The sequence below is a fragment of the Zingiber officinale genome, chromosome 10B, assembly GCF_018446385.1.
Source record: "Zingiber officinale cultivar Zhangliang chromosome 10B, Zo_v1.1, whole genome shotgun sequence".
Classification (NCBI taxonomy): domain Eukaryota; kingdom Viridiplantae; phylum Streptophyta; class Magnoliopsida; order Zingiberales; family Zingiberaceae; genus Zingiber; species Zingiber officinale.
The window spans coordinates 72,624,273-72,641,948 of record NC_056005.1 but is presented as its reverse complement, the minus strand read 5'-3'; the positions used below and the strand labels follow the sequence as shown (position 1 = coordinate 72,641,948).

The 17,676-nt window shown below is 38.6% G+C and overlaps 2 protein-coding genes across 3 annotated transcripts; one reads left to right on the top strand and one right to left on the bottom strand.

Moving 5' to 3' along the window:
- Positions 1–4,195: 4,195 nt before the first annotated feature.
- On the top strand, positions 4,196–16,727 carry LOC122028676. 2 transcript variants are annotated; one of them, XM_042587520.1, is made up of 14 exons: positions 4,196–4,478; positions 5,337–6,368; positions 6,468–6,568; positions 6,635–6,749; positions 7,022–7,099; positions 7,188–7,280; positions 7,374–7,457; positions 7,539–7,637; positions 7,925–7,987; positions 8,198–8,228; positions 8,701–8,747; positions 15,544–15,602; positions 15,761–16,026; positions 16,101–16,727. In XM_042587520.1, the coding sequence occupies exons 1-13, from the start codon at positions 4,431–4,433 to the stop codon at positions 15,981–15,983; spliced, it is 2,073 nt and encodes a 690-aa protein (XP_042443454.1). In that variant the 5' UTR covers positions 4,196–4,430; the 3' UTR covers positions 15,984–16,026; positions 16,101–16,727. The 2 variants fall into 2 exon arrangements, with proteins under 2 accessions (XP_042443454.1, XP_042443453.1); XM_042587519.1 differs by lacking the exon at positions 16,101–16,727 and having other exon boundaries at positions 15,761–16,099.
- LOC122029188 (probable peroxidase 61) lies at positions 16,259–17,438 on the bottom strand. Its single transcript, XM_042588129.1, has 3 exons — positions 17,190–17,438; positions 16,772–17,111; positions 16,259–16,695 (listed from the first exon to the last, which is right to left on the bottom strand). The coding sequence occupies exons 1-3, from the start codon at positions 17,436–17,438 to the stop codon at positions 16,259–16,261; spliced, it is 1,026 nt and encodes a 341-aa protein (XP_042444063.1).
- Positions 17,439–17,676: the final 238 nt, after the last annotated feature.

Below are 17,676 nucleotides of genomic sequence, written 5' to 3'. Positions count from 1 at the left end.
TTGACTAGTTTAACTAAGCTTGAGTTGAATCAAGCTTGAGTCGTGATGTTTGACAATATATGAAGATTGCTAGGGCAATCGTCCGGTTGTGGAAATGGTCAAAGGGTTGACCAGGTTGATAATGAGAATACAAGTCAAGTAGGTCAAGGTTGACAGGAGACTTGATTGGGGAAGTCCTAACTGGAGGTTAGGCAGTGGGGAAAGTCCTAACTGGAGTGTAGGCAATTGAGAAAATCCTAGCTATAGTTTAGGCAATTGTGAAAGTCCTAACTGGAGTTTAGGCATGTGGAAAGTCCTGGTGAGGAGCCAGCCATTTGGAAAATCCAAGTGTAATCTTGGTATAGGTTGATAGTCCAAGTGTGATCTTCGCAAAGGAGAAAGCCCTGGTAAGGAGCCAGGCAATTGGGAAGTCCAAGCATGTAGTCTTGGCAAGGTAAGTCCTAGTGTGACTTGGCAAGGAGAACTCGATAACTAGGATGAGACTGAAGGAAGCTCCTGAAGGCAAGGCGTGAAGGATGGGTAGATATCCGAGGGACGCAAGGCTGATGGAGAAGGCTAGTTCGAGGTTGATCGAGTGTGGTGTATAATCCAACAACTAGGATGAGGCCGAAGGAAGCTCCTGAAGGCAAGGCGTGAAGGATGGGAGATATCTGAGGGACGCAAGGCTGATGGAGGAGGCTAGAAGGCTAGTTCGAGGTTGGTCAGATGTGGCCAAATGCTAGGCATGGAGACCTAACAGGTCACGGTTGATCTGGAGTTGGGTTGGGGGCTTTGGACTTGAGTTTGAGTCAAGTCCTGGCAGTTTAATCAATCGGGCAATTGATTGAACCGGGCTCCAATCGATCGGTCGATCGATCGGAGTGTGGTGCGATGTGGGCTGGCTCCAATCGATCGGCCGATCGATTGGGAGCAGTATTCGCGAGCACAGAAGCCATCCCAATCGATCGGCCGATCGATTGGGAGATATCAATTGATCGGTTGATCGATTGGGGAGGAGAAGCTCTCGCGCATACGTGAGAGCACAGAATGGTTCTGAATCTATCGGCCGATCGATTCAGATGGTCCTAATCGATCGATCGATCTATTGGGAAATGACCGTTGAGCAAAAAACGAGCGATGGACGACTGGGATGAAACGGTGCTGACGTGGCAATCGATTGGGAATGGATTGGATCGATTGGGAGCATTGTTTAAAGCCTTGGCGGAGCGTTTTCTCCGCAGTTCCTTTGCGAGCTTCATCTGCGACTTTTCTGCGATTCTTCACGCGAGCTTTCATATCTTCACTGCCAGTTCTTGAACGCACTTGGAGGTGTTTCTCTAAGGTTCAAGAGGCAACAACGAGCAACAAGTAAGCAAGAAGAAGTGTATTTCACTTGTATTTTTGTATTCTCTTCTTGTAGTGGTGTTGTGTGAGTTTGTACGAGGCTTCTCCGCCTTCGGCTGCGACCAAGAAGGAGGTTTGCATAATGGAGATTGTGTCGTGTGTGTGGATCCTTGGATTAGTCACCTCTTCTTGAGGTGGATACCAAGTAAACCCTAGGTGTTAGCGTTGTGAGTATTGTGTTTTGTTTTGTCTTTGTATTCCGCTGCACATTATCAAGACGAAGCAGACGACGCAAGGAGTGCGACGAAACGCTATTCACCCCCCCCTCTAGCGGGCACAAAGGTCCCAACAGTATGTGCTTTTGTACCAAAATCGCAGGTAGAACAGAGAAAATTCCAAGAATTTTTCATGCACTTAGAACTAATGCTTTGATACCATTGTTGTTCCTAATAGCATGAAACAAACAGGAAATGAAACGTGTAACATATTACAGTGATCTCTCGAGAAGAAATTGAAGAAGCCACAAGCAATGATGCTACTGCTGTCGGAAGTGAGATCACGAATGAAACCGGAAAACCCTTCAAATTTCACAAGTCAAATCCCTCTTGACAGATGTTCCCTTTGCCCACCGTCGCTCTACTACGCACACACTGATCACTGTCGCACATCTCTCTTTTGATTGTTCTTGGACACCAATTTATATAGGAAGCAAGCATCGGTTATAAACTGATGGCTTGATGGCACTCAATGGGAGAAGATGAAGGTGAAAAGATACTCCTTCATCTTCCTAACGTTGCAACTGATGCAACGCCCTTCCTAACATTACAATTGATGCAACGTCCAACACTCCTCTGTGATCTACTTGAACTTATATCATCTGCTAAGTATTCAGTCCTCCATGACTTATTTAACTTTCACTACCAACACATATTGAAGTTCTCCATTGCAAGTGAATAGTTTTTCATGACTAACTTGACTTAATATTTTTCCCTTGCAACTCATTGTTGGACTTTTCTTATGTGTCAACACCTTTTGAACTTCACTATTGATGAATGCTTAATTATGCACGACTCATTTGATCTTTTTCCTTACTAACTTCTTGTTGAATTTTCATGCGGGCTAACAATTATTGCACTTTGATTTAGGACATTTATCTTTTATATGTTTTTCTTCATTACAATTTTAGTATCTTATTTTTCTTTTATCTTGTAGAAGTTTCTTGGCCTGTGACTTATCAAAATTGTTAGATTTAAATTTTTTTTGAGAATTTTCTTACCATATATGTCTTTTTATCTTTGTCGAAGGATGTGTTAGAATCCAGTTCATCTTTCTTGGGCTTTCATCGCCAGATTTTGGTTAAGCTCCTTTTCTTTTCTTAGTCCTGTACATCGAGTTTCGTTTAATTCTAAGATAGATAATAAATTTTCTAATATACTTACCTCAAAATCCTTAGAGATATAGTAGGAATCCACTATTGATGTCTAGTCCGAGGTCCTCGGGAAGACATTAAGTGCATATCTTAATGAATCTCAATTTGTTACCATTTCGCTAAGGTTGCTGGTGAGTCCGTGATTAACTCTTTGAGTTTGGCTTTAGTTCTTAAGATCGAGTTCGGCTCGTAATAAAATTAAATAGCTTGAGTTTAGCTCAAGTTCGGATTGAAAAAAACTCGTTTAAAAATTTAATGAGCGTAGTTCGAGCTATAGATATATATATATATATAGTAAGGTAAATGAGCCTCTTAACGAACATGTTCGTGAGCCTTTTAACGAACGCATTCGCGAGCCTCTAAATGAATATGTTTGCAAGCTCACGAACCAAATACTATTAAGCTCTAGCTCGACTCAATAATGTTTTCGAGCTCGAAATCAGGATCAAGCTCGGCTCGTTAACTTAATGGAACGAACTCGAACGAAGTTTTTTTTTTCAAATCGAGACTCAAATAACTCACGAACAGTTTAACTCATTTACACCCCTATCGATAACATTTAAACAAACTAAGTTCAAATCAATCTTTAACCAAGTTTTAAATTTTAAAAACAATAAAAAAAACTAATCCAAGCTTAAAGAATTCTTACTTCGCCAAATAATTTTGAAACCAAAGCTTGATTGGAGACCTTTCTACGGAATTGTATTTGTAGGAGCTTTCTAGACCGAACAATTTTTTTTTTTAAAGCTCAACTTGGTTTGAGTCATTTATAACTCTAGTCATATCAAAAGCCTTTAGCCGGTGTTCAATTTTATCTAGATTTTTTTGTTTGTTTTTTTTAAATAATAAGCTATTTGGGAACAAATATTTTATTTGGACGTTGATGTGAAAAATAATAATATTTGAACTAATGTTTCACTATAAATAATGATGGTCAACGCCAATGAAATCGAGTCAAATAATATTAAAATATTAATATTTAAATTTGAGTTCAAAAAATATATATGATATTCAAATTCAATTCAAAATTTATAAATATAAATAATCTTTAAGTTTGATTCAAAATAAAATTTGAATTCAATGGTTTGAATTTTAATTAGAAGATATTTGAACGATAGTTCAAAATAACTTAATTTTAATTAGATTGAATTATTTAGATTTTAATTTGAATATATATAAATTAAAATTATATAAAAAATAATTAAAGTTCGATTGAAATTCCGTGCGTAAGCGATACATAAACAATTAAATAAAATATTATAAATTTAAATTCAAATTTAATTTTAAAAAATTATCGAATATGTTCACGTGCTTTCTATTCAAATTTGATAATTTTAAATATGAATGAAGATCTTTCGAACCAAGTTCAAATCTAGTGAATAGACTCGATTAGATTGCACCTTTAGTCGGGACCCTGATTGCCAAGGGGTCAGTGAAGAGTGAACAGCAAGCAGAGCCTCCATCAGTCCACTCGATCGATCGGATAATCCCACAACGACGCACCGTCACAGAATCCGCTTCCTTCTAATCCTCCGCCGCTTGCTCCAAGCCACAGATCGCCCGCGTCCCTGTCACTCCTCTCCCTCGCTACCCAAATCAACCTGCAGCGTCTATTGTATTCTGCACTTCCACAACTTCTAGCAAAGGAAAGAAAGGGGCAACCGAAAACACAATTGTCATGCTGTCCATCTGCTCTGCTGCCGCTACTTGCTCATCTTATTCGCAGGTATTCCACCTGATCGATAGCCTCGTAAAAAAACCAATTTTTTTAAAAAAGATTAGTTTACCATGCGTTCGTCAGTTTCATCTGTCCTTCACAATTGGTTCAATTCTAGTCGCCACAAATCATCATGTTGTTTGCACGGCTCAATTAATTGGAGGCCCCTAAAATAATATAGTTTCGTGCATCCCTGTGTTTCTTCGGAGTCTGATTGGGACGCTTTTGTTTCTGTTTTGGTTAATTGAGAACCATCTTTAATCTCTGTTGTTCTTCCTTTGTCATCACGCTTTCCTCACAATGTGGTTTCAGTAAATGCTACTTTTGTTCACATAAAGCGGAGCATTGACATTTGTTTGATCAATTTGTTGTTGGATACATTTATTACCAGAGGAAATGTAAGTGCTAAATTTGTTCGTTTAAAGTACTTCATTAAAGAGTTGATTTTCTCAACATAAGAATATTCCTGAGAGGCATTTTGTTTCACCTTTCAATTTTTGCCTTAAAAAACACAATGCTTAATTTGTCTCATGTTTCAATGAAACTTCATTCTTCCAATGATTCCGTAGCACTTGTTATATTGTTTCATTTCACATTGTCATGATCCAATCAAATTGCAAGTGTAGCTTGATTACATGGCAATTTGGTTCCATCATGTTTTATGAATCTTTGTACAAACCAAACCAAATGAAAGAATAAGTTGTGGAAATAATGAGTTTCTCATCACAGATGCTGGTCTTAGTCTATGATTATTAATTTTCATTTAAGATTTCTCTATGAGCTTGTATATTTTATTGATATTCTACTTGCTAACTAATTTCCAAAGACCAACAATTTTGTTTGGGAGCTGAGAGCACATTTATGCAGGTATCTCTCCATGCTAGTGCAAAGGTTGTTTATCCTCTTCAGAAGGTTATAGATGATAGGTGCATCATCAACAACAATAGGCCATCTTTATATATCCAAGATTGTATTTATGCAAGTGATAGGACATTCAGAGTGCATTTTAAATCTATGGATTCTTTAGTTGTGGAAAGACCTCAGGGATCCTTGGATACCTCCATTCTCTCTCCATACCCTGAAGCATCTGATGATATAGTGAGTGGGTTCCAGAATGATTATTTTGACAATTTGCCAGATAGCAGTAATTACTCTGAGAGTTACGGTTTGTATCCAGTTGGTGGAAACTTACTTGAGCCTGAAGTTTTCCCCAACAAACATGAAGGAGCTCTTGCCAATAATTTAAGCAGTACTAGTATCACTGCCTTACCAACAAATACACCGTACTCAGAGGTACCATCTATTACACCCCTTAGCAATGGTGAGTTTCCAAATCTTCCTGAATCTCTTACTCAAAGCTCAGGTGGATTAATGGACGTTGCTTCTTCGAGCTCCATTTATTCGGATGCTAGGGCAAGTAATTCATTGCCAGTTTTGGAGATAGAAGTGGCTAATAAGGGATTCTCAGATATTAAAGAAAACGTTGAGGATATTATAATTGGAATCAATCAATCTGTCGACTCATCATTAAAAAGAGCAGAAGATGCTGTCCAGAGCACTTTCAGCACACTTAAGATATCTGCTTCTGATACAGTTGGAAGCTTTACAAAATCAATTGATAGCACATTGAGTAACTTTCTTTCTTCTGTGTCCATCACCAAAGATCAAGCTAGTAATAATTTGAAGGAAAATGTGAATGGAGCAGGTAGTGTAGCTATTGACATCTTGAGGCGAGCAGTTATTGTGCTGGAGGATTCTTTGGCAAATGCAGGATCGTTTGTTGTATATTCTTATGGAACCGCAAAGTCGTTGCTTCCTCCATACATTAAGGAGGTACTAAGCTTGTCAGAGGAGAAAGCTAAGCAAATTGTAGAGCCTGTTGGAGCTGCTTTTCAGAAGGTGCGTTGCTAGATAGTGATTGAACCACTTCTCATTATTTGTTTTCATGAGGGCTCATGTATAACTCTAACCAGTGTAACCACTGGTTGTATGATGCAGGCTTTTGTGGTTATTGAAGGATTAGAGAGAAATTTTGGTTTAGATCCTAATGATCCAATTGTCCAGTTTTTAGTTCTCCTAGGCAGCTCAGTCGCCATAGGGTAATTTCAACCTTTTCTTCTCAGAAATTCTTGACCGTTTTTTATTCATGCAAATTCCTTTTGCAGCACATCTTATTGGTTTTTCACATATGGTGGATACTCTGGTGACTTAACACCTGAAACAACTTTTGAGCTTTTACGAGATGGGAAGGATGCTGTGCTTATTGATGTCCGGCCTGAGGCAAGCGACTGTAAATTTCAAGAGCCTTTTTCTTCGTTCTGTTATTTCAGATAGGATTTAGGTCCTGTTGTAGTGTTACAATGCTGGTTATTTTGTATGGAGTCCATTTCAGGGTGGTATTTTTCTTTATGGATCATTTGTTTTTTGATTAAAGTCATTTTCTCATGCAATGATAAAGGGGCACAGTTTTGATTTGATTTTATGGAATATATAAGAGAAATAATTTTAGTCATGGATGGAGTAAATATTTCTGGTTAATGTGGTTTATGTAGGAACTCAGGGAGAAAGATGGCGTTCCTGATTTACGGAGAGGGGCTAGGTCTAAATATACTAGTGTAATTCGCCCTGAGGTATGTTGAAACTTCTTCCACTTCTTTTCTTCGATGGCCGAGAGTAAATCTTACTCATTACCATTGTATGCTTCCATTTTACCCTCAGATTGATGGCTCAGTTAGGAAACTGCTGAAGGGTGGGAGAGATGTTGATTATTCTTTAACTGCTGTTGTCATCCGCAACTTGAAGAATGTTAAAGTACATGACTTATAGTGATAACCATTGACAACATTAAATCATTCTTTTGTTTCTCTCAAGCATTTTTAGTGATCTTAGTTCATTCAAATGTAGAAAGAGTCAAAGGTCATTGTTATGGATGCTAATGGGGGCCATTCTAAAGCCATTGCTAGATCATTGAAGAAACTTGGTGTAAAGGTAAGCCTTAAGCAATGCTTTAACTACAATTGTGGCTTTCTGTTGTTATCAACTTTTGTAATTGACCCATTTGCCAAATAGAATCCTTATATGGTTCAAGGTGGATTCGAATCTTGGGTCAAGAATGGTCTTCGTACTAAAGAGCTAAAGCCTCAGACCGCATTAACTCTACTGAATGAGGTATGACAATTTCTCTATGACAATTTCTCTAGGACCTACTCGTATGTTTGCTTTTGTTTTGTCACTGACTAAACCATGGGTTTTGTTATTTATAAATGGTTCCTAAGTTAATAACAATGCTTGTCTCTAATATTTTTGGATGAACATCCTTAATTCTGAATTTCAACAGCTTCTACAGGCATATACTTTAATCCCAAAATTAGTATTAATGAGATATCACTCATGAACTTTGCGGTTGCCCCATTAAATGTGCATGTATTCACAGATTTCATGTGAAATATGTGCAGGACGCTGAGGCAATCATCGAGGATATCAAGCCTACCCCAACACTTGTAATAGGATATCTCTTGGTATAAAGCCTTCATTTCACTATTCCTTGTATCTTATTATCTAAGCTTAGAATTTTGGCATTATTATAGTTTGCATGCTCAATGACCCAGCATACTTAATATAAGCAAATTATCATTGACAATTCCACTCATATGTTGCTTTTGGTATATTTCAAATGCTTTATTGTTCATCCAAGAAGGCAGATAACTAATTTATATGTTTTTGAACAGGGAGTTTCTGCAGCCATCTATGCCTTCTCAGGTAAGCTGTTTGAAAGAAATGAGAATACTTTCTGGTGCTCATGGTCTTCTCTTGTTATTCATCAAGATACTTTCAGCATTACTGAAAAATAGACTCAAGCTGGAATAGCCATTATGAGTTGAAGTTTGGTGACTATGTTTATCTCATTTTGTTAAGCAAGCCTTTTCCAATTTAATACAGTGCACACATCATATTGCTGTTATCAGAGTTGTTGGAGTTAGTGTTATCATACTCTATGAACAAACATACAAAGAAAGGTTTTGTTGGTTGACAGGCAATTTTGAGGCCCTTGTCCTGGCAATGCATACAATCATGATTGAACTATTATTCATTTTGAAAAATCTAGTCTAGTAAGGTGATGATTCTGGCATGATTGATACTCCCCATCTGAAAACAAATATCCACTGATCATTATGGCATCAATACATGTTGACTTCAGTTTCATGCTTACAGCTAAGTATATACTTTGCAGAGTGGGAAAAGACACTACAGATAATTGGTATCATCGGCCTTGGCCAGGTACCGATGTTTTCAAATGGTTTACATGCAATCCCATGTTCTAATTGTTTATGGAATCTAGTTGATAATTTTTTTGATGGATTAAATTTCCCCCGGACCCCAATCTATCTTTTCTGGATGTGTTGCCAATTATTGCTGTCCATTTAGTGTTAAGGTATTTTTGGCGTGGAATTACAGAATTGAAGCTAACTAAAAGAGGCACAATAGTTATATAATATCTACAGTCTACACCATCTGGACCATTATAGGTTCATGGAATCAAATTTCCATGTGTGACTTATTTCGAGATCCAATCACACTTCTGAAACATAATTGAACAAGGTGAAAACGCATATAGGCCTTGATAAGGCAACTTGTATGTTATGTTAAGAGGTAAATTAATTAGGAATTTAGTTAACTAGGTAGTCCCCACTCCTTATGCATCATACATCATTGTCAAATTATGATTTGATTTTGTAAATACATGGTATTTATGATTAAGCGTCTAATATTCATTTAGGTTCCTAAAACTCCCCTTAAGACCACTAAAAATAATTACGAAAAAACTAGTTTGTTAGTATATTAGGAGCTTTTATGGATTTGGTTAGCAAATTTGTTGATTGATTATTGAAAGGCAATAAAAATGTGAGAATTTATTGTATTGCACTCATTTTGAAGAAGTGGATCAATTTTTATTATTTCTTCTTTTCGCAAAAGATGAAAAAATATACTTGAGGCTGGATGCACATTTTGATTATGACAATATATATGGTAGCAACCATATATATTGTCATAATCAAGGAGCATGTCTCAAATTTGTTATCAACTCAGATAAACTTATCTTATATGCACTCCTTTTCTTTTTATCTATCTAACAATTTGCATTTTGTTTTTTTTCAAGAAATTAAACTAGCTCCAAGAAGGACACAACAACCTATCTTGCTCTTATATTAGTGATAAACTCCTCCCACCCCCTAGTCACTTAGTGGTCGAATTTGACCTCGTAATTTACCTCCCTTTACACAACTTGGAGACAGGGTGTGAGGGGTGCTTAGGGTGAGCGTAATCACCTTTTACTACAATTTCTCTTCTGTTAGTGATAAAGCATGCCTACCCAAAATCAAAAGATAACCTTGATCCTTGTGCAGAAACATTGTTGGTGCAATCATGGCCCAAATGATCGAGTTTGACCAAGTTGTTAGGTGTTTTGTTGGTGATTATGGAGCAGATAGCTCATGATGTATATGTTTAAGAGGATGTTGTTTTGATAGCTCAAAGATCCAAATCATGGTTTAAAATTTTGATTCGTGCTGAGATTTCGGTCCCAGATCAAAACAATGCGATTTTGATATCGTATCGTGTCGTGCCAATATAGTTTTGATATCGTATCGTGTCGTGTCAATATAGTTTTGATATCGACAACCAAGCCCTATCCCACTAGGTGGGGTCGGTTATATGGATCTTTCTACGTCATTAGGATCTATCCCATACTATATCATTATTTATATTTAAATAAATTTTATCTTGTTTTATTATTATTAATCAAGTCCTTTTTTATCTTCCTCTTTCTCGTTTGATATGAATATTTGTCATAGTTTTATATCGCCTAATCAAATCATTTATTGGTCGTCTAATGTACAATTTTGACTTTCTCTTTAATTTAGTCATTTTTTATCCTGTCCATTCTTGTGTGTCCCACATCCATCTTAACATCCCTATCTCTGCAACTCTCATCTTCTGCTCATGTGTTAGGATCGTAGGCAGTGAGAGGGGGTGAATCACGTGTATTTTAAAACTTGTTTCTCTTTTACTTTTTAAAACTGAGTGCAAGTGCGCAGTGGAATAAAATAGATTAAGAAAAGTGGAAACTGAAAATCGAAAACAACGACACGGTCGTCTCTTCGCAGCTCCAAGGCGCCTCTAGCACTGTTCATCCGAAGCTGAGCTATGTATTTTAGCTTTTGTAAAATCCATTAGTCCAAATAACAAATGTACCCTACAAAGTAGAGTTAGCATAATAGAAATAAGACAACATTATTAATTAGATCCTGCCTTGCCAAGACTAAGATTTAGTCATGGTCTCAGCTTAAACTTCAAAAATGGATCTAAACTAGACCAACACCTACAGTCCCACTAGGACTCGTCCTCACTGGATCACTCTCCGCTAGTGCTTACCCTACTTACCATTACAAACTTACTTAAGACTCGACCCACTAGGACTTTATGTTAGATGCCCCATCTGGACTTCAACCAGTTGTCAGGTCCCATAGACCCAATTAGACTTCCTGCTAGATATAAATTTATCTGGTCTTCTCGTGCTAGTTATCAGGTCCTCTTCAGCATGGTGTCAGGTCCCATCAAGTCTTTCAGTCATGCACACTTGATAAACAGGTTAGAAAATACAACATCTAATTTTAATTCATTTGTCATTTATCAAAACCTGAGTTTAACCATTGGTGCTAACTGCACTAACAATATCTTCGCATCATAACCCAACATTCAGTTTCATATAACATAGCAGATCTAACTGTTATTTTGTAAAACTTTCTTTTAAGTCTTAGAGGTATTTTACAATCACAAAGAACACCTGACGCTCTTTATTCAAACCATCCCACTTGTATTTTATATAAGACATCTCTCTCAATTTTTCCATTCTTTTACAAAAATGATCCTAAATATTTAAAACTTTCAGCTACAGACAACTCATCATATCTTATCTTAATAATTGTCTCATTATCTCTAATATTGCTAAACTTAAACTTCATATATTCTGTATTTATTTTACTAAGTGTAAAACTTTTCACTTCTAGTATATCTCTCAAGATTCGAGTTAACATTTACTCCTTCATGTGTCTTATCTACCAAAACAATATCATCTGCAAACAATATGGATCGCGATATTGTATCTTGAATGTGTAGTTTATCTATGATGAGTGTAAAAAGATAGGGACTTAGAGTTGATCCTTAATGTAATCCTATCTTTATGGGAAACGTTTCGGCTGCTTGAAATCTTCACTCTTATTATTACATCCTCGTATATATCCTTAATTAGTTCAATATACACTATATGCTAATACCTCTCTTTTTTAGAGTTCTCCATATAATTTTCCTGGGGACTCTATCATAAGCTTTTTCTAGGTTGACAAATTTCATGTGTAAGTCTTGCTTTTATTTCCGATACTTTTAAATTAGTTACTTAAAAAGATATATAACTTATATTGTCGACTTTCTAGATATAAAGCTAAATTAATTTTCGATCACCGTGGTCTCCTTACTTAGTCTTCTTTCTATTACTTTTTCTCAAAGTTTCATACTATGATTCATTAGTTTAATACTTATATAGTTTGCACAATTTTGTATGGCTCCTTTGTTACTTATCCTCCATTGATCAGGCTTTTTTTTTATTTTCAATATTAGGTTGAATAACTTTATGAATCATTTAATACATTGTTTCCCAAGGCATTTCCTTATATCTATCGGAATATCATCTGGTCCAACTGCTTTTCTATTTTTCATCCCATTTAAAGTTTGCTCTACTTCTGAAGTTTTAATTCTACGATAAAAATATTTTTATACTCATTTGACCTACTTAAATTACCTAAATTAAGTTAGTCATCTAAACCTTCATTAAAAAGTTGATGAAAATACCTCTTCCATTACTCTTTTATTTCCTCATCATTTGTTAGTACCTTATTCTATTTATCTTTAATACATCTTATTTGGATAAGATCTCTTGTGCTCTTTTTTGCTTCAGTTATTCTGTAAGGCTATGTATGGTAGGTGGGATAGGATTAATGTGTATGGATTAATTGTGTGATAAATAATCACAAGGGGGAGCTAATGATAAATAATGTGCAAGCGGACAGAAGTGAGCGAGCGAGCCATCTTTAGGACTCTTCGCTAGAGCACTCCGCCTGCAGCACCGAGCAAGCTTCCCCATTCCAGAGTCGATTCAGTCATCCCCACCTCCTCTCGCTCCTTCAAGACAGACGTCCTTTCCCTCAGCTCCGAGTCAGAGAGGTACCAGGAGAATCACGAAAGTAACTCATCTTCTTTTCTCATATCCATTGCCATGGTTTGCATCTTCCTCCTTGCTTGAAGAGTTGGTGACACCGAGTCCGTGAAAAATTGACCTCTTTTCTGATCCTCGCCGAACTTCTCAACATTCTAGGCAAATTGAGATGAATCGACGTGGAACCTTCAATTTTGTAACAAGATTCAAAATAGAGATGTCGAATTTCTCCAATTTCATTATCTTCCTCTTACTTCTCATCCTGCTAACAACCAAAATCCAACTGGTTGATCGCAATAATGGAATCGATGAACCACTTGCCAATGTCGGTCCCCTTGAAGATGCCACCTAACAGACCTCCCAAGGCTGCTGCCCGCAGGCGAAACCGACGTCGGACAGGAAAGATCCATGGATCTTGTCGGCCGGAGCTGCAACCAAAGAGAGTGGTTCTTGCACGGTCCCAAACGGAGTTGCAGCTGAAGAGAGCGGTTCCCCTCTCTCGCTCTCTACCTTCTCCTGCAGCCGCAGCGAGGCTGAGCTTGAGGTCGAGCAAAGGTGAAATGCACGGATAAGATGAGGAAACGAGAAGGAGTATTTTGTGGCCATAGTATTTTCACCGGCGTGGAGGCTGGTGAAAAGTGAGAGGGCCTTGGTGTGCTCGCTAGTGTGTGTGGTGAAAAGGAGCAGATTTGAGGCAACATTATCGGCGTCCATGGGCTTGAGCTCTAAGTGAAAGGTCACAGGCCGTAGATTCCATTCCCTCCCTCTTTAATGTTTCCTTTCTTTTATCTACTTTCCTTCGCCTTTCTCTTCCCTTCTCTCGAGGATAATTTTCCATGGGTAATTCCTTTCCTTTCTACGTCCACGCTTCGGAGTAAATATAGATTAAATATCATTTCCCCTTCTTTTGTATCAAATTTTTATATCAGTGTTCAAAAATTTACCTAAATATCTATACTCTCTCAAATATTTTAAATATAAAATATATTAATTAAAAATACAAATTTAATCTAAATATTAAAAAATTAAAAACAAAAAATAACTTTATAAAAGAAAAAAAAAATCAAAATTGTGACGTTTCTATATGATAAATAAATAAAAAAAATTCATTATATATTTTTGAAATTAAAATTATATATATAATGGTTTTATAGAGTTTGATTAAGATAGGTTATCCTATTTATAACTAAGATTTGATTGACATAATTAACCTAAGTTTAAAGTTTTAACCTAAGTAATTTCTACATTATCATTTGCCCGCCCGCGGGCGGGCGGGCGTGTTCGCTGAGACCTGCAGAGGTCATCGCAAGCTTATGGCGGCCTTTGCAAACTCGTGGAGTTTGCCACAGGATCGCAGTTCCTCTGTGATCCTGCGACATCCTGCGGTGTTAGTTCCGGCTATTGTGCCGAGCGGTGGGCAGAATGGTAAATTTCACCCGTTACATAATAAAATTTTAAACTATGATCCTAATATCAAGCCACCCTTAGAAGCTTGAACACTTCAACGGAGTCTTATTAAGAAGGACTCAAGGGCGAGGAGTATTGTTGACATGAAGATTTGACGACATATGTGAAATGCGAGATTATGAATGAATGCAATCTTCTATTTTGGGGTAGATATTTTACTTATGTGTACTCAACCCAAAAATTGGTGTTTTGGTCGAAGTTGATAAATGATGAGTTCAAAGCCAAGTAAATTCAGTTTTGTTAGAGGTTGGTTCAGTTAACTAAATAGCTGAGTCAAGTTGATAGTCGATTGGAAACATTCTGCTCAGTAATAAAATAAGTCTGTTCCAGGTTAAAAACTAAAATTCGATCGACTAGAGTTGTCTAACTTCAAAGATTATTCTTTTACTTACTATTGTTATATCTTTCTCTTGTGCTTTAATTCCTATTCATTTGTAAAAGAGAAAATATTTCTGTACAAGATTTCTTTACCTCTTGTAAGGAAACATTTTTCTTTATTGGGGATTTTTAAGGATTGATTCACCTAATGAGTTAGCAGGCCATAGAGTAGAACTTAGAGTACAAATCATATCATAGCCTTTTTAAATTTATCTTATTTTTGTTGTGCACTAACAAACATGAATGTTATATTTTGTGCTGACATATTATATAAGCCTTGCATTTGCAAGAGCATCATGAAATTTTTATTTATAGGTCCGTGTATATTCTCTCGACTCTTGCTAGAATTTCGGTCTTTGATCGGAACAATATTATTTTGATATCGTGTTGACGTTTTGATGTATGATGTTGATGATGAATTGGAGGCAGAAAGAAGAAAATGAAGATGAAAAAAAATAAGTCAAAACAACTATATATAGTGAAATTCAAACTTAAGACTTAAGACTTAAAATTAAGAAAATATATCTAGTCATTAGATGGACTGAATTGCTTCCTAGGAAATTATTACTAGTTATGTATTCCATACTGATAATAATAAGAATTCAATTTCTAGATAAAGAGGTAAGATAAAACATCTTCCTGAACTAAAGGAGAGCAAGATTATGGGTTTATGAAACTGTGCTCTAGGTAGTGCTTCAAACCTTACAAGGACTTCTGAAGTTTTTGTTGCCAAACCATGCTCCACCAGAGCAATAAACTTTGAAGGTTGTTCTATGTATACTTCTTCTTTAAGGCATGATGGAGGCAAACGTTCTTATTATCCAACTAATGTAATTGGGAGAAGTATTCTTCTAGTTTTTCATTTTATAACTTAACAACCTTCTTAACTGTGCATTATCTGGGACAAAATGATAATTGTTGACTTTGATTATCTGCTAACCTGTTCTACATATTTGGTAGAGTCTCTATCGGAGGGTGGCTTCATATGAGAATTCAGAGGACTTGAAGAAAGATGTTAGGTGAACTCGATACTTTCTCTCTCCTGATATTTATGTTGATAATCAAGGGTTCGTGGCTATCATCAAACAATAGTGTGGATTCCCTGTTTCTCAGAGTTGATTATTATCAACCTACGAATGACTTCGTCAGATTAATGCTTCAATCCATTTCATTTCAGATTGTTGCTATCCCCTTTGCAATTGGGAGCTCAAGCATTCTCTCGGACTGCTTCAATGTTAGAGCCAAAGAAAATTGGCCTACCATTGTCCCCTTCATCAACTGCCGTCCGTGACCGGGTAGTGCAAGCGGCCGCTAAACACGAATCACAACCATCTGATACCGATGAACCGCTGGGACTACCAAAAGAGTCACTGGTTCAGCCAAGTGAGAACCAAGCATGACACTTTTTTTTGCGTATGTATTTAGCGATCGATCGACGAACATGTAAGCTTATTCTCAATGTTGTTTTCTTCTACTTGCAATATGAAATAGCTAGCATGCCCATTTGAATGTTGCAGAGGATTTATTGAATCGGAGTGGTCGAGGAACTAAACCAAAAGAGGAAAGTTTTGGCAGCTGGGAGTGATGCAACACAGGCCTACGCTGCCAAATTCTACCAACTTAAAGCCGACTAATCAGTCTGCTGATTCTCATGATCAGTAGATCTTGAATCAAACTAATGTGGGAAATTGGCTCGGGTGAACCTGCAGTTGGGCCTGATCTCGCCAAGCTTACCCGTCAGCACGCCGATTCTCCCCATCCGGTTCATTGAGTTGGCGAAGAAGCGCCGGAAGTCTTTGAAGCTGCGGGTGTACTCTTCGGCGATGCGAACGCCGTCCCTCGACGTGGTGAGCTGCTGGTCTATCCCGAGCACGCCCTCATTGCTCAACACATTCGCGTAGTAGGAGTTGGAGAAGTTGTAGCTGGCACCGGTGGTCGGGTTGAGGAACACGGCCGGCTCAGGCCGGTTGCGCCTCGGCTTGTACGGGCACGTCGCCGCCAACTGCCGAGCAAACCGGCAGTCCATCGTGGCGTCGGGCAGCCCGGTGTTGTTGTAGTTGTAGATTCTGTAGTGGACGTAATGGCAGTTCGCCACCCCCATCGTGTGAGCTCCTGTCCATGGATCGCCGCCGTTTAATGCTTAAGTACAGTGACCAATCGTGTACGTACAGAGTATGGATGCGTGTACCGAGAAGAGTGCCGAGGTCGAGCACGTCGAGGTTGCGAGAGCTGAAGTATGCGACGGCGTCGTCCCACGAAATGGTCGGCGGCGGCAGATCGACGTCGGAGACGTTGGAGGTGGTACCGTCTCTCCTCCCGGTGAAAACCGGATAATTCCACCCTCCGGCCATGGAGACCGCGTCCCGGGCGGCCAGATGGAGTATGTCAGAGCAAGAGACGATTCCAGGGCACTTCGACTCCATCTCCTGCTTGATATTGTCGATGAGCTCGAATCCCCGGAGCCCTTGGTTCTGATCGGCCATCTTCTCCGATCGCTCCCCGTCCAGCAGAATCGAACCGTCACAACCCTGCGCTCACCCTCACGATCACGATTGGTCTATTGGTCTAGTCAATTAATTAAGGTGCGTAAGCTCGTTTAGCTGTACCGTCACGAAGCAGTCGGAGTAGACGAGGCGGAGGAGGGCGGCGGTGATGGACGGATCGAGCTCCCACGCCGCCCGGACCAAATTTCGGATGTTCGTCTCCGCCCTGGTGCAGTTGGTGTTCTTGGTGTAGTAGTTGAGGGCGAGGCCATTGACGTCTTGTCTGGTGGGCTGGCCCCGTGCTTCATCGACGCAGCAGCTCGCCCAGAGGCTGAGCCCGGCCACCGCGGCCGCCAACCAGTAGCACCGCATATATAGCTACTGCAATTCCAAAAAGGGTGGTCAGATTCGAAGTAGCTCTGCTGCAATGCATTGGCTCCCTGGAATGGCTACATGCCATTTATAGGGCGCGGTCGGCCGGGGCTCGGTGGCGGAGAGATCAGATGGATGCGCATCAACAGTTGCGGTGCTTTGGTGGATCCAAGGAGATTTGGTAGATCCGATGAGCGAGGCTGGCTACATTTTACTGAGATGAGGGCAAATTGACATT

What these genes read in the sequence shown, in the direction of transcription:
- LOC122028676 (XM_042587520.1), top strand. Translation starts at nt 4,431, where the DNA reads ATGCTGTCCATCTGCTCTGCTGCCGCTACTTGCTCATCTTATTCGCAG. An exon ending in TTGGAGCTGCTTTTCAGAAG is followed by an intron (nt 6,369 to 6,467) that starts GTGCGTTGCTAG and finishes TGTATGATGCAG; the next exon opens with GCTTTTGTGGTTATTGAAGG. An exon ending in GACTTGAAGAAAGATGTTAG is followed by an intron (nt 15,603 to 15,760) that starts GTGAACTCGATA and finishes ATTTCATTTCAG; the next exon opens with ATTGTTGCTATCCCCTTTGC.
- LOC122029188 (XM_042588129.1), bottom strand. Translation starts at nt 17,438, where the DNA reads ATGCGGTGCTACTGGTTGGCGGCCGCGGTGGCCGGGCTCAGCCTCTGG. An exon ending in ACTCCGACTGCTTCGTGACG is followed by an intron (nt 17,112 to 17,189) that starts GTACAGCTAAAC and finishes GGGTGAGCGCAG; the next exon opens with GGTTGTGACGGTTCGATTCT. An exon ending in CGACCTCGGCACTCTTCTCG is followed by an intron (nt 16,696 to 16,771) that starts GTACACGCATCC and finishes ATCCATGGACAG; the next exon opens with GAGCTCACACGATGGGGGTG.